General features: G+C 37.0%; 1 protein-coding gene across 1 annotated transcript in view; it reads right to left on the bottom strand.

Moving 5' to 3' along the window:
- The window catches only part of PRKAR2B (protein kinase cAMP-dependent type II regulatory subunit beta), a 118,293-nt gene that overhangs the window by 87,513 nt on the left and 8,970 nt on the right, over positions 1-21,810 (bottom strand). The window contains exon 2 of the mRNA XM_090287338.1: positions 2,367-2,402. Coding sequence (XP_090143464.1) covers positions 2,367-2,402 — 36 coding nt within the window. The remainder of the gene's footprint in view (positions 1-2,366; positions 2,403-21,810) is intronic.

Here is a 21,810-nt window from a genome sequence, read left to right as displayed (position 1 = left end):
TGTATATAAAATGCTTAACAATGTATATAAAGGGCTTAGTGCCTGAACCACCAGAGGCAGGCATTCCACAAATTAGTTGTCTTTTCCTTCCTATAATCAATGTCTCGATTCATTCTCATAATGGTTTCAGAATGTTAGGGTAACAGTTTGTATTCCTTTTAAGGCTTATTTGTGCATATAACATGATTTTTGAACTTAATATCACTTTATTATTCTTCTTTAAATCAAATTGCTTCCTACTGTGTTCACTGACATTTCCTATGGCCTGTCATTCTAGGAATAAATGCAGTATTTCACTTTAATATGTATTTCCTTGCTGGCATTCCACCTTCTATATTTTCACCAAGTCCTGCTGAGTTACACTGTCACAGATGTAGTGGTGAAGGGGGACTCAAATAATGGTGCTCCAAAAGTAACCTACACCCTGAATGGTGTGGCTCAGTTGGTTGGGTGTTGCCCTGCAAAGCGAAAGGTTGTGGGTACATTCCAGGTGTGGCAAATGCCTAACTTGTGGTTCAGTCCCCAGACGGGCATGTATGAGAGGCAATAGATCGATGTTTCTTTCACATCGATGTTTCTTTCCCTTCTCTTTCTCTCTCCCTTCCACTCTCTCTAAAAATAAATAAAATCTTTTTTTAAAAAAAGGAATCTACATAACTGGAGTTCCAACCCATCAACTGATGGTATGTACAATGTACAATAAATACTAACGAAACTTGCCCAGAAATAAATCTTATGTCATACAGTTTGAGAAAGAAAAATATGCAATTTACTCTAAGATTCTTAACTACGTTCCTATGGAAAAAATTTTAAATCACAAAAACAAGATATCACATTACAGAGTCTCTCTTATTATTCGTCTTTTGTTTCCACCACTGCTCATAAAAGACTATATACTGAACTAAATTACTATCATTCTTGATAGCTCTACTTTGGGATAAAACCTGATGACTTATTGATATAAACATAATCTCTCATTCCACAAAAGTTATTACATTCTACTTCTTGTTTTCAATATTTAAATTAATATGCCTGGAGACTACAAAAAACTAAGGGGTAAAATAAATGCCATCCCAATATAGTATGCTTCCCTAATCCTTGTCTTTTTCCTTATAGACCTGGTCACTACGTAGTAAGAATAAATTGTATCAGTAACAGCTAACAAGTTAAAAATAAAATTCAACCTTAAAACACCTTTAGTAATACAGCACAGATGGAAATAAGGTAATTTTATGAAAATAAATTATTTGTATTATATAAATATCAAAGATGGTTTGAAATGTCTATCTTGTGTTTTTCAACAACAAAAATATCTAGTTATATTTAAAAGAAAGAGTAACCATTTTCTCAAGTCAAATATGTTAAGACTTCATTTGTCCTCTATCTTCAGAAGAAATATTCCACAGAGGTGAGTTTTTCAAATAATAGTTTATCCATTTCAATATCCAAACTTTTCTTACTTAAACCATTTTGGATAGAAATGCTCTCAACTGTGTCCTGTACTTCTACCCAAGTAGATAGTGCACCTAATTTAAACACTCGTAATCACTGTGAACATGCATTAGGTTATTGTGGTATTTTTAAGATAGCAATAACCACAGGGGTATTAACAAATATAAAGCAATTTTCTCTGATTCTAAATGGCTCTATGATGACAATGTCTTAAGGTATCTGCATTTTAAGTTTTCCTGTCCCTTATTAAAAACTCTCATCCATCATTGTTTCTAAAGGGTTCTTTACCCAATCTTCTAAATACTGCCTCTAAACTGTGGCTTGTCAAGCAGATAACCACGAACATAATAACTAATCAAGAGCAGGAATAAACAACCTGGGGTGAGTCTCCATTTGAAAGATATATTAGCTTCACTGCACAATGTGATTTTAAGTTTAGTCAACCAGAGAATATTTCCAATTACTTTCTATTCTTGATTACATCAGAGGTTGTTTTCCTGACAAAACGACAAATAAATTATCACTCTATAGCAGTGATTTTCAACCTTTTTCATCTTATGGCACACATAAACTACTAAAATTCTGCAGCACTACAAGAAGTATAATTTTTGCCAATCTGACAAAAGAAGGAAGGTATAATTTTGATTTGTTCACAATGACAGCTATTGTTGTGTTGGCCATTGCCATTTTTTTATTTGACAATTAAGGGAAAAGAGGTCAGTGCCCCTGACTAAGTAGTCAGGTATCGCATGTTTTAAAATTTCTTGCGGCTTACCAGTGTGCCTGCCACTGCACACCGGTTGAAAGTCACTGCTCTATAGTAATTATTCTCTACATACCTTCTTCTCCAATACTACTATCATTTAAAAAATGTCACCAGTGGTAAGCAAAATCTGTAACATAGTCAGACTTACCCGATGCACGCCTCGTGAATCGGTTTATTACTGGAGCTAAAAGGAAAAAAAAGTATAATATGATTAAATAAAAATCTAATTTAACCACAGTTCTGAAAAGAACCTAATTTGTTAAATTATCCTTTAAGTGAAATATGAGAAAAATAAGTGAATAAATAATCAAGAGGAAATACCACAAATATATGAAAAGTAACTTTAAATTTACTAGTAGCCAAAGAAATACAAATTAAAATATTTCACCTGTTAAATTAGTACCCCTCAAAACACTAGAAATAAAAAATCCCTTGCTATAGACAGATGAATCTACTTAACTGAAGACAGTGTAAATCTATAGAATATGTATATATATAATTTGGCAATTACATCAAGTGCCATAAAAGGTTTGTGTCCTTTAATAGAGTAATTCTACTTTTACTCTTAGAGATATATCCTAAAGAAATATCACCAGACCCTGGCCGGGTAGGTCAGTTGGTTACAGTGTCATCCCGATATGTCAAGGTTGAAGGTTCAATCTCCAATCAGAGCGCATACACACATACAAGAAGCAACCAATGAATGCACAAATAAGTGCAACAACAAGTTCTCTTCCTCTCTCTCTCTCTTTTTCTATCTCTGTCTCCCTTCCTCTCTCTCTAAAATATCAATAATCATTTTTTAAAAATACCACTAAAGAAAAAAAGCAACATATGCATACAACTATTCAGAAGCATCATTTTTACAATGCAAAAAATTAGGAAACAAAATTTAAAATGCCCATGTGTACTAAAATCATTATGAGTTGAAGGACCTCAAGTTTAAGCGATGTGGCTTTGCAATTCTTGTGTAAGTCAGAGGTCCATGACATACAAATCTGTATTTTAAAGGGTGCCATTTCAGGTTGGTGTGTGGAGTCCCCAGACCAACTCAGCCTGCTGTTTCTTCTTGGTTTTGGTTTTAATTACCTAAGAAATGAGGTTTTTAAAAACTTTATTCTTGAGAAAAGCAGGTACATGTGTTGTCCATATTATTTACAGAAATGACATCATCTGTTATATAGTATATTTAGTGACAGAATGTCATGGACCTATTGCACTTTTTAACACTTCAATATTTTCAAAACAGTAATTATAAAAATTGCTTACATTATGGAAATAGGTCAAGTAAAAGACTTAAAATTTTTATCAGCCCTAAGTTACACTGCATGAAAATTTTTAAGGCACAGTAACAAGCACTAGGAGAAAACTACATGAGATGTTTTACATGAGTCCTTGCAACCATGCTATTAAATATCAGCATCACCATATTACTGATGAGGACAATTTACAGTAAAGCTCAGATATATTAATTTGTTTTAGATCACACAGCTACTCTATGGCAGATGGAGAATTTGAACTTATGTTTATCTATCACCAAAATGCTTCCTCGCGAAGAACATAAAGCAAAAAATTTATCCCTGAAATCACAATAACAGCTATGTATCTCCCTTTGTATTGATTTCCATTGTTACTAAAGATGAACTTGGTGAAATAATTCACAAACCCAATTATCAAGATACTATAGTTTATAGCAAAATTATATCCTCCAAACTAATAGAGATAAAATTCTCATAACTTATGTGCCAAAATAATTTAGCCATATATTTATTTGCAAAGTCACAAATTATATACGTAAAAGCCTATAATTGGGTAAACTATATGTTACATATATTTACACTTCCATCAGTTTTGCTGGATACTTCCAAACCCATTTTTCACATTTCCTTCAGAAGCTGGTCTAAAGAAAACCTCCCCAGAAAGCTACAAGGACAGAGAACGGAAGGAATGCAAAAAGCTTCAACCACAGGAATGCAGGAGAGTACAGCAGAGGCTGATAAAGCCAAGATGAAGGAAAAAAAACACTTTAGCCTTGGGGAAAAAAATAGAGTAGACTTTTTCCTCCTGCCTCTCCAGCCTCTATAGACAATGACATCACAGCATTATGATTCTGGTTTGAGATGTTGGGAAATCTTTGTTCTCTTGGGGTCCCTTAGGTTTCGGTGTCTTTCTGAAATGTTTAAGGCAGAGATTTTCAAAACAAGCGGCACTGTCATCTAGAAAGTGTATTCTGAATTTTTGGGGGCAATATTTTCATTGTCATAATAATTTAGAAAATATCCTTGGCATTTGGCAGACAACATACAGGACAGTCCTGTGCAACAAAGAACTGTTCTGAACCCCACAATTTTTGTCCTGTTCTACTTTCAAATATCCAGTTGTACATTCATGGTGCAAAAGTCAGTTTATAATCATCTGAACCTAGATCCAAACACTGCTTTATGTAAACACGATTATTTTATACAACATAACTAAAACATAAATTAAAGAAATTTGGGGTAGAGGGTTTTTTTTGTTTTTGTTTTTAATTTTAATAAAAGATGTTCATCATTTCAAAAAAATCATGCCACAGCTAAAGTATCACTTCATTTTCTCAATGATTTCACATGGAGGTGGGAAAATCTGACTCCATTATGCCTTCTTATGTGTATGTATATTGATGCATGTACCTACCAAAATACATTTTACTTACTATAAATTGCTTTATTTCTCCTTTATATTTTTGCTAGAAATTATATGAATATTTAAATTGTGGGTAGATAGGTTACATGACTCAGTTTTCCACTTCCCAATGGCACACAGGATCAGACAGTTAAGAAGATGGTTGTGAAACTTCTGGCCAAAATGGAGGCACAGAATGACATCCTCCATCTCCCTCCACAACTAAGAAGGACTACAACTACCGCAAAACCAGAAATAACCAGAAGTTCCATAAAATAAAGCTACATGGAAGTCCAACGTATGAAGTTATAAACAAGTGGTGCTCGTCTGGACAGGTAGGAGGGGCGACACCGGAGTGGAGAGATCAAGTGATGCTGGTGGCGGCAGCTGCAGTGATGAGTGACTAGACAGTGGTAAGCACAGACACCCGTATTTAAGGGATGTGAAAAGCACCTGGGGAGCACCTCTGGCTGCAGGACAATCCGTCAGCTTGCGATTCCAATGCCAGAGAGGGCAGACCCCCATTGCCTCGGACTGTGAGGCCCAGAGGGTGTAGGGACGGAGGAGGAGCCTCCGGGTCTCTCAGTGGAGAGTGAACAGCAGGAATCCATCTTGGGCCACCACCCCCACACAAAGCGCCACAGTGTGGCGAGAAGGGTCGCCCAGTAGTGACAAGTGCACGGGGCTCCGCCCACTACAGCGTAGGAGGTATGACAAGAAGGAAAGGTAAAATGAAAACTGTCAGGATGGCAGGGATAATGACAGAGATCCCAATCACACAGCTGACCAGAAAGCAAATACATGGGTTAATGGACGAACAGATAGATGATTTTTCTGAGGCTCATTTCAGAGCTATAGTTATAAGACAGCTTACAGAAATAACAGTGGGACTTAATCAAGACGGAGAAGGAATGAAGGCTAGTCCTGCTGAAATGAACCAAAACACATATGAAACAAGTGGTGAGGGAAGGAACAAACAGTCAACCAGTGCAGAAAGAGGAAATGAAAAGTGAGGAAAATGAGAAGTTCAGAAACCTCTGGGACAACTATAAGAGAGTGAACATTCAAATCATAGGGTTGCCAGAGGGTGAAGAAGAACTAGTTGAAAAAATTGAAAAATTATGTGAAAAAATAATGAAGCAGAACTTCCCTAACTTGGGGAAGGAAATAGACTTACAGGTCCAGGAAGCACAGAGTTCCAAATAAACTGGACCCAGGGAGAACCATGCCAAGACACATTATAATCAAAATGTCAAAAATTAAAGAGAGAATCTTAAAAACAGCAAGAGAGAAGAAGAGAATTAAGTACAAAGGGGTCCCAATTAGACTATCAGCTGACTCCTCAAAGGAGACCCTGCAGGCAAGAAGAAATATTCAAAGGAATGAAAAGCAAAAACCTAAAACCACGATTACTCTATCCAGCAAAGCTGTCATTCAGAATAGAAGGGCAGAGAAAGTGCTTCCAGGACAAAGTAAAACTGAAGGAGTTCATTAGATCCAAACCACTGTTGTATGAGATGTTAAAGGGATTTGTTTAGAAGAAGGAAGATCAAAACTATGAACATTAAAATGAAAACTATATCACAACAACCAACAACAGAAGCTAGGGAATCGAAACAAAGCCAACTAAGTAGGCAATGAGAGTGGAAAAAGAACTATAGGTATGGGGAACAAATTGGGAGGAGGTCAGCGGGGAGAGGGAAGGGGGAAAAGGGAGGGAGATGATGCAGGAATTAAGAAGCATAGTAGGAGGGAGTGGAGTAGACAGGAAGATGTTGAGAAGAACTATATGCACAACCAATGGGCATGGACTAAGGGGGGCAACTGGAGGGAGGGGGCCACTGGGTGGAGGGGAGCAGAGGGAAAATAAATTGGGACAACTGTAACAGCATAATCAATAAAACATCTTTAAAAAAAAAAAAAAAAAGGAAGATGGTTGCCCCAGGCAAGTGGTACACAGTGGCCAAAATAAACAGTGAGTGTTGACAACAATTACCAAAAGGCCAAACCCTCATATCCATATTCCTCCATATCCACTTGCAGGGATGAAACACACGTTTCTTGCACAAACTTTTGGCCAGCTAATAGTAGCCACAAATTTTCTAGATTTTTTAAAGTCTAGTTACTAAGGGTGATAATATAGCCTTGCTGGAAATAAAGCAATTTGTTGTCTGGGCAGGGTATGCCTGGTGTTCTCTCTCAGAAACCTCAGTATAGGGAAGGGAACAGGAGGAAGGTGAGGAAGGGCACTGGTGACATTGCCTACCATTGGTGATCAAGGCTGAGATCCAGGGCAATGTACCAACTGGAATCAGGAGGCTAAGACTCCATGCACTACTGGCCAGTGGCCTTCTGTGAAACCTTAGATGAATCATGTAACTTTGACTTAAACTCTCAACTTATGAAAAGTAAGACCTGCATTCCTTCTTTCCGGGGGGGTGGAGGGGTCCGTTATTAAGAAAAAATATAAACATCTTTGAAAGTGCCTGTAAAGTATAAATACTTATTCAAATATAAGAGATGAGTGCTTATTTATTGCGAGCTACTGTTACCAATTTTAATATTACCACTTTTAACAAAGTAAGCAGCAGTACAAATTCACAAAAAAGTTAACAGATGATGTTTTAAAATGTGGCAAATCAAATAAAGTTTCCACCCTTCCAGTTTCCTATCTATAAATATTCTGTGAATGTATTTACACACAATGATACACACCACAAAAAAGCAAAAACCGATACTAGAAACTAGGAAAATATAAAAGGAAAAATATACGAAATGCATTAACTTCCTGGAGAAACATGAAACATGACTTAAGAATACACTAAATGGCTACCAGTTTAAAGAGATATAACCTAAGATCTTAGTGAATCTTCAAGAAAAATGCAGAATTATTTACATAGTTTTGACTTCCTTCCAAATGCCACTGCAGTGGAATGCTAAGAGTCCTGTGTTCCTATGAATATTTTCATGCTTGTCTAACCAGAAATTCCCTCAGTTCCCAAACCATATTCCACTAGACTGGTCTTAATCCCTCTCCTCCCAGGAGACCCAGAGATGTAACTGTAATCCTGAAATATTCTTACAAAAAGAATCCTCCACGACTTGGGGTAAACTGAACAAGCCTCTCCATTCCTAAAGCCTCCCACGTCTGTGACTCCACTGGTGCAACAGGACCTGCTTATCTTCTCAATTCTTTGTCCCCAAAGCCTAAGGAGTAACTGGCAGAGCAGAGGCCCAAGTCAATACCTGTGGTAAGAATCAATCAACCCTAGGAAGTAAACAAGGTGAGCTCCTTCTCCTGATTATTTTACTGCTTTATGGAATGCAGATGTGCAACACTGGAAAAGTAACAGAATCCCTGCTTCTGCAGTGCTTGGCAAATGCTAGCTATATTTTCAAATTCAGTGACTTCAGGGGTTTACACCACATAAGTTACTATCTAAACAAAAATTTAGATAAAGAGAAATGCCATTAAAAAGTTAAATTCTATAAAAACCAAAGCATTCAGTTGAAAGTATGAACCTGTGAGTTTGGTCTGGTGCATATAGCAAATTCTGGGAAAGAAGTTTCAAGTTAAAAAAATAACAGCCCAGAGTCATGATCTATGATCAATAAACACATATGTACACACACACACACACACACAGCCGATCTATACTGAAGCCACATTAGTTAAATGACTTTATGCAGAAGAGTGGTCATATACCCTGAAGTGAGATGTACACAATAATCTTGGAGTCAGTGGAATAATGAGCATTCCTATCCTCCTATTAGTCGCCTTTTCCAGCAATAAACACTTCCTGAATCTGTTAACTGTCTAAATAAAAGATAGTTGAAATTACCTAAATTGAAACCATGTAAACTAATTGTTTTTAACAGAGCAAATACTTATCTCAGAATAAATTAATTTCTCTTATGCCCATACTTCAAAAATTAAAAGTGAAATACAGCTCCCCCTTGAACCAAGGAAGAACTAACTTTTTAAAAGATCAATAGCAGAAAAGCAAATAAAACAACAAAACCTGAAATATTTTGCTAATTAACTTTCTATACATGTTTAATTCCTGATGTTGAAAATAGCCACTTATGGTCTATATTTTTGTTAAATGATGATGAACTTTGACCACTTTTGTAAGTACTACTTAGAGATACTCTAGTTGCCACTATCCTGCAAACCTTTGAGTTTGTTTCCAGACACTTTGAGCCCCTGAAGGGGCTCTGGGGCAGTAGGACCAAATCACAGTTGGAGAGACACTCTCCAAAGCTTCTCAGCCTTGGTCCTGAGAAGACACAGGTTATGAGCCATGCATTCTCTGCGTACTTCTGATTGGACATGAAGAGAACTGTTTGACAGGCAGACATTTGGGGGACTAATTTTCTTCTTCCTCTTTGATTATACAGCATGCTATCTGGTGTCCAACCCACCTAGACATAAAGAAGCATGGCTGGAGGGCAGAGTGAGATAAAATACAGGCACTAGAGCTTTTAGAAAGTGCCAACTTTGAGGACCACTACAAAGACACATATTTTCATTCTTTCTATTCATGCACCAAAGTCCTCAACATGTAACTGATATTTTTAAATATCACAGTAATAAAATATAACTATTACTTAAGGGGAAAAAAACCACTCCTACTTACTTTTGCTTATGAATAAACTTGATTCTCCACTTTTTAATTCATGGGAACTTTACCAAAAATGCTCTCTTAGGAATGGAAATAAAAGTATAGTTTCAGCTAGAAGAGTCCCAAAATAGCTAAGCTTAACTACACAAAGCTGATACAATAACAGTTCTGAGGGGAAGGCTCCCAAATACTTTTAGGATTTTTACAATGTGGTTCAGAAGAGTAGTGGGATATTGGAAGTCTGTTGACAAGACTACAGAAATTCAATCTCTGCTTCTACATATGCTAATACTGTCTTCTAAACCTGTATTGTCAAATATGTGCAAAGGGGTGATGTTCTGCTTCTAAGAGTGAACACTACAGAATAAATTACTAAGAATAGTAGGAAATCCAAATGCTTAAGAGTTCAAATTGTCTCACAACCATAAAGTCACAACAAAACAGACCCCCCAAAAAAGGTAATTAAGAAAAAATACAAGGACTCTGAAATGAAGAACAACTGAGAAAACAATCCGGGGATGTTGTTACGGTTGGCCTACTCTGGTTTAGCTCAGTGGATTGAGCGTCGGCCTGCGAGCTAAGTGTCGCTGGTTCGATCTTCCAGTCAGGGCACATCAGAGAAGGAAAACTCTGACTCCAAAAAACCTCCGCTGCCTTGCGGCATACCTCTTCAGGGGAAAGGCTAAGGGAGTAAACCCCGACAGAAAATCCGGAGCCGGAGTCCCTAAGGCGGTTTGACGTTGTAGTCAACACCGGCAACTCCTGCGGCGCACCTGAAGCCAAGCTGTATTGACTCCGTCTTTCCCTTGGACCCTTCAGCTGCGAAGAGAGGGGGGGTCTGCTGCATGGGCAACAGCAGACCCTCCATATCACCCTGCCCAGGCTCTGTAGCTTCAGCGTCATCGCAAGATGTCGATTCAACACGGGAGGAGACAGATACCATGTCACTCCCGAGTCGGACTGCACAGCCATTCTCGGCGGTGCAGATGGACTCTTAAGAAGCTACACCATCGTCTCTCGAGACGGACGGCTGCCGACGACGACTCATAAAGGTACAATTATAGAAAATCCTCCCCCATATCTTCACAGAATGAAGTTGTTTCTGCTATTCCAGTCTCAGCTCAAATGACCCTCCTTGGGGAGCCCTTCTTGGAACACCCAGTTGGAAGTAGCCCCCTCCAGTTTCTGTCCATCACATCATCCGGTCTCATTTTCTTCATAGCAATCAGTGCTATCTAAAGGTGTCTAGCGTATTATCTTTATTGTGTGTTTCCTCCCATACCAGATGATAACCTCTTTGATGGCAGGGTCTTTCCTTGTCTGCCTGCTTCACTATTGTATCCCCAGGGCCAAGAACACCACTTGATATAAAAATTAGGTTCAACAAAAGCTTAATGAATACTGCTGATGAAAATTAATATAACAGGGGTTCACCCTGACACCTAATGATTATGTGAACAAGTATGTGATATTTATACAAGTATAAAATTTGTGAAACCCATAAATTTACAGCACTGAATGAAAATATAAAATGTGCTTAAAAACAGCAGCTTGACTAACCTTTGGCTTTCTGTACAAGTAGCAAAAAGCAGTCACATTTATGCCCCATAATTATAAAAATGATGTTAGTGTCCAACAAAAAATAATGAAAATTTCACAAGATAATCAGTGCAGAAAGCAATGGTACTTTTCAATTAAAATAAAAAAAGGTGATTTCAAGGGAATTCTGTTTCCAATTTTTTTAAATCAAGGTGAAAATTTTATGTACAATGAAATGAACAATTTAGTAAGTTCTGACAAATGTATACACCTATGTAACCAATACTACAATCAAAATATAAAACATTTCCAACACCTTGGAAAGGTTCTATGACCGCCCTTGCAATCAGTTCCCACTATTCCATAGGAAGCCATCATTAGGACTTCTATCATCATAGTTTAGTTTTGCCTATCTTTGATTTTCATATAAATGTGAGATTCAGTCTTGCTATTGAGACAATCAATAGTTTTTTACTGCTGAGTAGTAATCCATTATATGAATAAAACACAATTTGCCTATTCACTCTCCTGTTGATGAACATTTGGGTTGTTTCTAATTTGGGCTATTTTGAATAAAGCCTCTATAAACATTTATATACATGTATGTTTGTGAACATATACATTTCTCTTGAGTAAATGACTAGAGACGGATTGCTGGGTCCCAGTTGGGTGACTGTTTAACTTTATAAAAACCCATAGTTTTCCTAAGTGTTTGTACCATTTTATACTCTCATAGGAAACATACAAGAGTTCCAGGTGATCCATATCTTCGCCAACGTAAGGTATAACTTTTTATTTCGGCCATTCTTGTGTATGTTTAATGGTATATAATTGTGGTTTTAATTTTTATTTCCTTGATAACTAAAAACACTGAGCAGCATCCCATGTGATTATTGGCCATTCTTATGTCTTCTTTACTGAACAGTTCTATTAGGGAGTTTTTATTGAGTTTTACCAATTTCTTTTACATATTCTCAGTAATGACAAATAAGAATACAGGTAACCCCCATGTTATATGGTTGCTGGTTCCTAACAAATGCTGTATTATGTGAATCCGTGTTATACTAAACAAAGAACTAGTACAAAAAGGGGAATTAGTTTCCAAAAATTAAAAAAACATACTATTACATTTTTATAATTAAGATAAATCTCTTTATTAAAGCAATTTTCATCAAAAGTATTACATATTAATATGAATTAAGTAATGTTTTCTTCATCATCACTACTAAGCTCCATTAACCAAAAGCATTTTCTTTTTGACAAGATATCCTCCTCCTCTGAACTTTCTTCAGCATTATCCTTATTTCTGTGCCCTACTTTTTGCAAAAAAACTGCTATTTTAGATTGCTTGCTCTTAGCTGAGAGAGCTTTATAAATTTCATTATATGGTGCTAAGCACTTTTGAAGTTCTCTCTTCAACTTTGTGCTCCTTTCAGTGCAAGGATCTTCATTTAAGATATATGACGAACTGTCCGGCTAAGTCTAGGTCTTTCTTTACGTTTTTTAGAGTAAACTGATACAATGTACATGCTCGAATGAAAAATTTTAAAAGACTTATCTTTTGCTCTTAAAAGCTTTCATCACGTTCAGTATTGTATGAGGATTTCCCTAATTTTGTGTTATATGGGAGCTTTCCCCAATTCTCTAACCGTGTTAGAGCAAAACCGTGTTACAGAAGTACCATGTTATATGGGGGTTTTCCCCAATTATCTAACCGTGTTAGAGTGAAACCGTGTTATAGAAGTACCGTGTTATATGAGGGATACCTGTAATATGTAATAGAAAAAAATTCCAGTTATTAAAAATACCAACTCATTCCATGCACAAAAATATAGATGGACTAAAACCTTCAGTCTGACACTCAAGACTTTAATATTTATAAGAAAACATTAATTTTTAATTTTGTGGTAGAGATGGATTCTTTAAGGCGTAAAAAGCCTAAGTGTAAAGAACAGGACAAATGTTAGCTACTTTGAAATTAAGAAGTTCTGCTCAATGTTACCATAAACAAAATGAAAGGACAAACTCAAGACTATGAGATTTTTTTTTCAATGCATTACCAACAAAGGATTAGTAACCAGAACATTTAACAAGAAAAAGAAATAAAGAAAGGGAGAGAAGGGGAGAAGAAAGAAGGGGAGGGGAAGTGAGTGGAGGGGAGGGAAGGGGGAAGAAAAAGAAACCCTTCCACAAATCAGTAAGAAAAACACAATCAATCAGATAGGAAAAATGGTAAAGAGTAAGAAAAGTATTTTTCACAGAAGATCAACTACAAATATGGCCAATGAACATGAAAAGATGCTAAGCATCACTAGTAATCAGGGAAAAACAAATTCAATTCATAATGAGATTCCATGTACCATCCATCCTATTGGCAAAGTTTGTTAAAATCTGACAAAATCAGACATTAGCTTGATGTGAACCTGTTACAGAAACAGGGGAGTCCAAAAACAAACCCCAGAGTTTGGGGCTGGGAGATAGGGAAAAGGAAGCAGCTTTCAGGATGCCCTTGCATGCCTGGGGCTAGTGGCTGGAAACTTTGTTGCACAAAGATCCACTTTGAAACTTCCAAGGCACAGGAAGATGGGAGGGGTCTTGGACAGGGGGATGGTATGGAAGGAGCCTACAGAGTCTGTGCAGGGTTCTGTGAGTGGTCAGAACTGTTTGCAACACCCACTGCGTCAGAGGACTCAGAGGACGCAGTCAGGGAGAGATAAGCAGCTGTGGACATTTTAGTGGGCGGGGTCCCTCCATGTGGCTTGGAGGAGGGGGTCTCCAGGATGCTTTAAGAGGCTCTTGCCATGCGGTTTTGAGGAGAGGAGATCCACGCAGTTTGCAGGAAGAAGGCAGTTTACAAGGAGGCTGAGAATCAAGGCGGTTCTGCATTGAGAGCTGGAGGGCACCACGGGGCAGAAAGGACCTCCCCAATCAGAATTGAGTGATTGGCAGCTACTGGTAAAGCTGAATTGTTCCTAGGAAGTAGGGAAACGGTGTTTTTGACTTTCCTAAGACTGGCCAGGTCTGGGAGGGGGAGGCAGAACTATGTGCAAATAATTCTTTCTTTTCACTAAACTCTGGTATTGAGAGTTATAATTCTGGCGGCGGGCAATCAGGCCCCTAACTAAACAGCTTGTGGGTTCTGTTTCAATCGGAGCAGCCCAGGGGTTCTGTTACAAACCGGGAACTCTTATACAGATGCTGAGAGAGTAGAATGGTGGAACAACCTTGTTGGAACAAATAATAGTGGTAGGAAGTGCAGTTAAACCCCTACAACCAGCCTTTCCACATGTATGTATATTCCCTAGAGCAGCAGTCCTCATATTTTTGGGTCTCAAAGCCTCTTTATACTCTTAAAAATTATTTGCTTATGTGGGTTATATCCATCAATATTTATTGTATTGTAAGTTAAAATTGAAAAAGTTTAAAATATTTTATTTAAAAAAACAATTATATAACATTTTTATAAAAAATAACTTTTTCCAAAACAAACAAATTTAATAAAAATAACGACTTTTTTGTTTTTACATTTTCACAAATCTATTATAATAGAAGACAGTTGGGTTCTCATATCTGCTTCTGCATTCGGATCTGTTGAAATATCATACATCATGTATCCTTGGAAAACTCCACTATATAATTATGAGAGAATGAGAGAGGGGAAAAAGGAAAAGAACATTAGTAGTAGTAGTAGGATAGTTTTCACCCCATAGGTTCCCTAAAAAGGTCTAGGAGTGAGAGGGGAATGGTCCTCCAAGGGTCCCCAGATCACACTGAAATCCACCTTTAAAACGTTAGTATATCTGTATAACACACAAACATACACACACACAAAATGTTTACTACAGCACTTGAATAACAAGTTGGAAACAAAATAGTTATCAAAGAACGTACAAAGTGTCTATTTATACACGGGTGTATCACATAGCAGTTTAAAATAAATGAACTACAGTTTAATGAATCAGTGTAACAGCATCCCAAAACACTGTTCTCAAAAACAAGTAGAAAGATGATAATTTATATAAATGAAACTTTTATAAATGGCACAATTAAAAAACTTTGAAAATATGCAAAACAACACTTTCTAATCTCTGGATAAAATTAAATGACTATGCATTGGAGATATAAATACCAAATTTATCACAGTGGTAATTATCTATGGAGAAGAAATGTAAGAGAATGAGATAAGAGAGGAGATTCCTACTGCACATGATATTTTCTTAAGAGAAAAAGAACTCAAGTGTTAAAATGTTAAAATTTGTTAAGGGCTAGCAGATAGCTTATGTGAGTGTTCTTTATTTAGTTTCTGTTACTTTCTGTATATTGGAAGTATCTCACATTTTAAAGAAAGAGAAAAAATGTTCTGTGCTAGTTGGTTTTGGCAAATAAAAATTTCTTGCTATGCTCTAACACTACTACCATCAGCCCAACCAGATTAGTTCACATTTTGTAACTATCATCTTTGACATATAAAGCATTTATATATTTAAGGTATACAACTTGATATTTTGATATATGCATACAATGTGAAACCATCACCATAATCAAGCTAAATAATTTATCACTTCTACATAGCTACCACTGTGAGAGAGAGAGAGAGAGAGAGAGAGAGAGAGAGAGAGAGAGAGAGAGAGAGAGATTTATTTAAAGATCTACCTCTTAGGAAATTTCAAGTACGTAATACAGTATTGGTAACTATCGTCTCCATGCTGTACATCAGATTTCCAGAACTCATTCATCTTACATTAACTGAAATTTTGTACCATTTTAATGCTAAATGTGTTCCTAAAATATTTTTTACAAAACATCCTTTTTACAGATGGGTGTTAAAATTCAAAAACTAAAATCCTTTTGTTTTTTTTAAAGGAATTATAAGGAAATTATTTTAAGGAATTATTAAGTATCAAATGCCCTATTGTTACTTGGTTTGTAAACTGTTGTTAATGAGTCAAGTAAGAAATCAAAGACCTGTTAACAACTCCATAAAGTTACCCAAAAGGACTTTCTTTTTCCCTACTAAAAATCTATTAAGCTAGCAATTTATAGTAGAGGAAGTACAGAATTATGGGTTTTTGAAATGAAACCTCATTCTAATGTAAAACTTAGGCATAAATTTGTCCTATGCTGGGCTTACTTTCATAAATATTATGACATGAGGAAATGGCAACAAGCTGTCAATTTAATGCAACTAAATTTTTCCAATTAATTTCTATTTCAGACACATAGTAATGATTTTACTATAAACATCTGCCTCATTTAAATAAAGTGATAATTTTCAATATTCCTACTTAACATTTCCTAGGGTGTTTTAAAGTGGTTTTGGTTTTATTTCCTTTTTAAAAGAGGATTTCCTCTACTCTGCCAAATTTCTGTTGGGTCAAACAATTTACCTAATGAATGTACATTTTAAAAAGCGCATGCACATACAGTAACCCTGCCCATGTGCAGGTCCTTTATAATCTAACAGCTGAAATCAGGAAACCAAAGTTGATCATGCTATCTTATATATTAATGGAGTATTGAGTTGTGTTGCATTGTTTAAAGTTGTGGTCTACGAAATGCGTTCATGCACCTCAGGTAGACTATAAGGCCATCCTTTAGGGTATAGGAAAAATTAGAATTTGTTTACAATAACTTTTTATTTTCAAAATTTGTATTCTGGGAAGCTTTATCATCTACATAATAAACTAATGTACTGGCACATGTATAAAATTTATAAATACATATACTGGGAATGCATACTGAAATATATTTTGCTAATGAATGTACATAATCAAAAAAGTTTTGAGAACTAAAACAGTTCAATATATGAGGTGCTCATTTCTAAAAATAAACATTATTTTGAATTTCTTTTTTTTTTTTTTTTTTTTTTCAGGAGGTAGGTAAGTATATATTTTTTTTTCTATTTTCAGTATTTTTTTTAAGTATATTTTATTGATTATATTGTTACAATAGTTCCAATTTTTTTTTCCCCTTTGCTCCCCTCCGCCCAGCACCCCCCTTCCCCAACAATCCCCTCTCCAAGTCCATGCCCATGGGTCGTACATACAAGCTCTCCCGCCTCACCCTTTCATATATTCTTCTTCTTCTTTTTTTTAAAGTTAATTAATTAATTAGTTAAATATTTTAACAATAAAAAATAACAATTCCTCCCTCTCAGACTTAAGACCCTTTACAATCTTATAAAGGACAATGGATGAAGGTCTCGAGCTCCTCTAGCTGCTTCAAGCTGGACATGGTCGTCGTCCTACCTACCCGTGGGTCAAGAAATCCCTAATAAGAGTGGGGATGTGGAGGGGAGGGTGGCCTTCCCACAAGGGGAAGGATCGTGCAGACTCCAGGTTGGTTGGCTGTCTCTGGACAACGGCATGCTTGGTTTGACAGGCTGGCATCCTTGTTGTATTCTGGGGGCAACAGGGTTAAAGGACATCATTTAATCCGTAACCACTAGATGACAAAAGACAGGTATTAATTTTTCAATGTCCCACATTAGGGAAAAGAAGGGCTTCTTTGGAGGAAGGTGTGCCAGGTACATCTCACCTGTCCAAAACCCTTTTGCCCATTATACTTATTTTGGACTGAGGGAAATATTTTAGGTTTCCCCCATCTCAGGCCTCTGGGCTTTTTCTGTCCAAGCCATTAGGATAGAAAAGAGAAACCAGTTTTAAAGTGAAGCCCACAGACCACCCCGTTCTTCACCAACCCAGCCACTTAGTTCAGCCAAACCATTGAGTCTCAGGAGGCAGCAATGCAGACAGGATTAAGTGAGGCCTATGCATACAGATAATCACTCAGGTAATGAGATTGTAGGCTTATGCCCTTTGAAAACAGAAAACACATGTTAATTTATGTAACATAACCCACATACAAGTCTCTAAATCTGTAGGACTGTCTTATCGGAAGGAAAATCCTTGTCCTTCTAATATTCACTGAACTTGCATTTCTATTCTTTATATTTTTATTCCCCCCCCACTAAAAAATTTTCTGTTTGTTTGTTTTTCCACTACAGTTGTCTCACTTTTTTTCCCCCTCTTGCTTCCCTGCACCCTGCCCCCCCCCCACAGTCAGTCCCCACCCAGTTGTCCATGTCCATGGGTCATTCATACATGTTCTTTGACTAGACCCTTCCCCTTCTTACCCCTTCTCTCCCTCCCATCTCCCCCTTTGTTACTGTTAGTTTATTCCTTGTTTACATACCTCTGGTTCAATTTTGCTCATTTGTTTGTGTTGTTCATTAGTTTCCTGTAACAGGTGATAGCATAAGGTAATTTTCTTTTGTTGCCTGGCTTATTTCGCTAAGCATAATTCTCTCTAGTTCCAATCATGTTGTTGCAAGTGGTAGAAGTTCCTTCTTTCTTTCAGTACTTATTCATTGTCATTTTCCCCCTTTGTACTCGTGTTCCTCTCTGTCTCTCTGTTTCTTCATCTTCTTAAAGCAGACCCTTTAGCATCTCTTGCAATGCTGGTTTGGTGGAGATGTATTCTTTTAGCCTTCTTTTGTCTTGGAAACTCCTTATTTCACCTTCCATTTTGAATGAAAGCCTTGCTGGGTAGAGTATTCTTGGTTGTAGGCCTTTGTTTTTCATTGCTTGGAATATTTTTTGCCATTCCCTTCTGGCTTGTAGTGTTTCTGCTGAGAAATCTGATGATAGCCTTATTGGAGCTCCCTTGTATGTTATTAGTTGTTTCTCTCTTGCTGCTTTTAGGATTCTCTCTTTGTCTTTGAATGTTGCCATTTTAATTATGATGTGTCTTGAAGTGGGCCTGTTGGGGTTCATCTTCATTGGGACCCTCTGTGCTTCCTGGACTTGCGTGACTCTTTCTCTCGTCATGTTAGGAAAGTTTTCTGTCATTAGTTTTTCAAAGAGGTTTTCTATCCCTTGCTCTTCTTCTTCTCCTTCTGGAATTCCTATGATACGGATATTATTACGTTTCATGTTGTCCTGCAGCTGTCTTAGAACCTCTTCAGTCTTGTTCAGTCTTTTTTCATTTTGTTGCATTGTCTGGGAGTTTTTGTGTAGGTTGTCCTCCAGCTCGCTGATCCGATCTTCTGCTTCCTCTAGCCTGCTTTTAATTCCTTCTACTGTGTTCTTCAATTCAGAGATCGTATTTTTCATTTCCTCCTGGCTCTTATTGATAGCTTCTATGTCCTTTTTCATGCTCACGTAATTTTCTGTGAGTTCCTTGTAGTTTTTCTGGAGTTCTTTGAAGTTTCCGCTGAGCTCATTCAGCTTCTCCATAATCCATGTTTTGAATTCCATATCTGATAGTTCGCTCCCCTCTATTTCATTTAGCACTCTTTCTGGGGATTCTACCTTTCCTTTTGATGGGAGGTTGTTTCTCTGTCTCCCCATTTTTTTGACTCCTATTGTTTGTTGGTGCTTCTTGGAATGATCTGCACTTCCTGGATCTGCCTCTGGTGGCGTCAGATCATGTACCAGTCTGGCCCTAGGCAGCCTGTTGGAGACTTCCAGGGATCTACTGCTGTTGTCTGTCTTCTTTGATTGTTAATCTATTCAATCTGTGATTAGCTGTCAGGCTTAAGGACTGTGGGTGTGGCAGCTTAATTCCTGTAGGCAGGGCTTTTGCTTCCCCTCAGGCTGACGCCACTTGGAGGGGAATGGTCTACCCGCAGTACTGGGGATGAGTCAGCACTGGGACCCAGTCAGCTGCTCCTCCAGTTCTCCCCTCAAAGCCACCGTGCCAAATTCTCCCCAAGTGTCTCCAGTCCTCTCTGCCTTCCCTCTGCTTGAGCCCAGGGTAAGTGGTGGCCAAAATATTTTCGTATGTGATCCACTTAAGAGCTCTTTTTCTCCTGCTGTTTCTCTCCGGCTAGCAAGAAAGCCTGTGGCTTTTCGCTTTTCACAGCTGATACTATTTTACTTTCCACTCTGTCGCTGTAGGCTGGGAAGCCCAGCTGGGGGTTTAGACCCTGCCCTTCTCAGGGGGAATCCCCGGCTGCTGAGCTGTTTCTCAGCCCCTTCAGCTGCCACCCGTGGGAGCCCAGCCAGCCCTTCCACGTCTCCGCACTCCCTACCGGTCACGTTGTGATGTAGCGGCCTTTTCTGTCTCTCCGTGGTTATAAGACTTCTCTCCAGCTGGTGTTCGGTTCGTTATTCCAGATGATTTCTCCAAAATTACATTGTAAATCCAGACTAGTTCTAGGAGGAAGTTAGTGTAGCTTCCACTTACTCCTCCGCCATCTTGTTTCTCCCTATTTTGAATTTCTAAAGAACTATATGAAGTGTTAATGTGAGTGGAATAGACAGAGACCACAAATTGTAAAAGGGACAGATGAATTCTGGACTGTAAATTTTTAGAAAGACAGGTTGGTAGCTTATTTTTTGAAAAAAATGTTCAACCATGTTACCCTGTAAGAATTACTGAAAATGAAGTGTATGTACCATGGTTAAGGAGATGGGCTCCGAATTAAAACTGTCAGGTTCAAATCCTAATTATACTTTGGGGAGGGCTAAATATGTCTATGTGTCATTTTTAAATTTCTCATGCTTAAGCAGCCAAAATGTTAACAACTGAGTAAAAAGATCATTTAACCAACATTACCTTTCTACAGTAACTGAAATGAAACAGCTGAGTCATGTTTTAATTTAGATAATCTTTTGGAATGATGCTTTTTGGGTCTAACTGAAATGTATTTAAACAAATGGAGGCTTCTTCCTCTTTTTTTTTTTTTTTTTTTTTTAATCCAAAAAATATCCCCTTACTATCATGAACTATTTTGTCTTGGAACAGCTAATGTAAATTAAACAATGTCAGTTCCTAGCCAAATGGATACCGGAATAACTGTATACAGTATATCTTCTTGGCTTCACTTTTATGTGGAACATGTGTTTATATTTTGACCTTTTGTCTTTTTTAAAAAATACAGAAACATTTTTTACAAAGCAGCAACTGGAATGAATTTTTTTTTAGTTCCGAACATATTAAGCTACACATGGCAGAGTCTATTGCTAAAACATTTATAAATGTTACACCAACTGTTTATACATCTGATTTTTTAAGATTGTTTTGTTTTCATGTAAGTCATGACCTACAAATTTTAGATCAAATTCTTTCCATAAAATAATTACATAATGGAACAGTCTGAGTCATTTTCAATTTCCAAAACACAAAACTTGCTTTTAGAAAATAAAGATACTGATTGGCAACATAGTGAAACTTTTATACAGGCTTTTGTTGACTATCACAACCACACCTAAATGGTATGTATGTATAAGGGTGAAAGGACAATCGGAACAGGATCAAGAACACAACAATAATTCATTCAATTCAGAAAAACCACTGCACTCTTTTTACTTTTCAATAGTTTCTTCTTAAGCAACACAAAAATAAAGTCTAATAATATAAGATTTCACTGCAATGAAAACATGAAATAGAAAAAAAAATGGTAATTTTGAAGGCAAAAGTACAAAAGTACTTGTCTTTAGCCTAGCCCATGGATTTTCAACCTTTCTTATCTCATGGTACATGTAAACTAATTACTGAGGAACACTAAAAATATATTTTATGCCAATCTGACCAAAAAAATTTAAAAAGGTAGAATTTTGATTCATTCATATCAGATAGCTATTGTTGTGTTGGCTGTTGTAATTTTTTAAAATTTGACAATCTAAAGGAAAAAAAGGTCAGTGCCCCTGACTAAATAGACAAATATTACATGTTTTAAAAATGTTTGGAGCACACCATTTGAAAATCTCTGGACTAATATTTTAAACCTTAAACCATATCTATCCCCTTGATAGAAAACAG

This window comes from Furipterus horrens, unplaced genomic scaffold (assembly GCF_987537825.1).
Source record: "Furipterus horrens unplaced genomic scaffold, mFurHor1.1.pri manual_scaffold_9, whole genome shotgun sequence".
In the NCBI taxonomy this organism is placed as follows: Eukaryota; Metazoa; Chordata; class Mammalia; order Chiroptera; family Furipteridae; genus Furipterus; species Furipterus horrens.
This window is presented reverse-complemented; position numbering and strand designations above follow the sequence as displayed.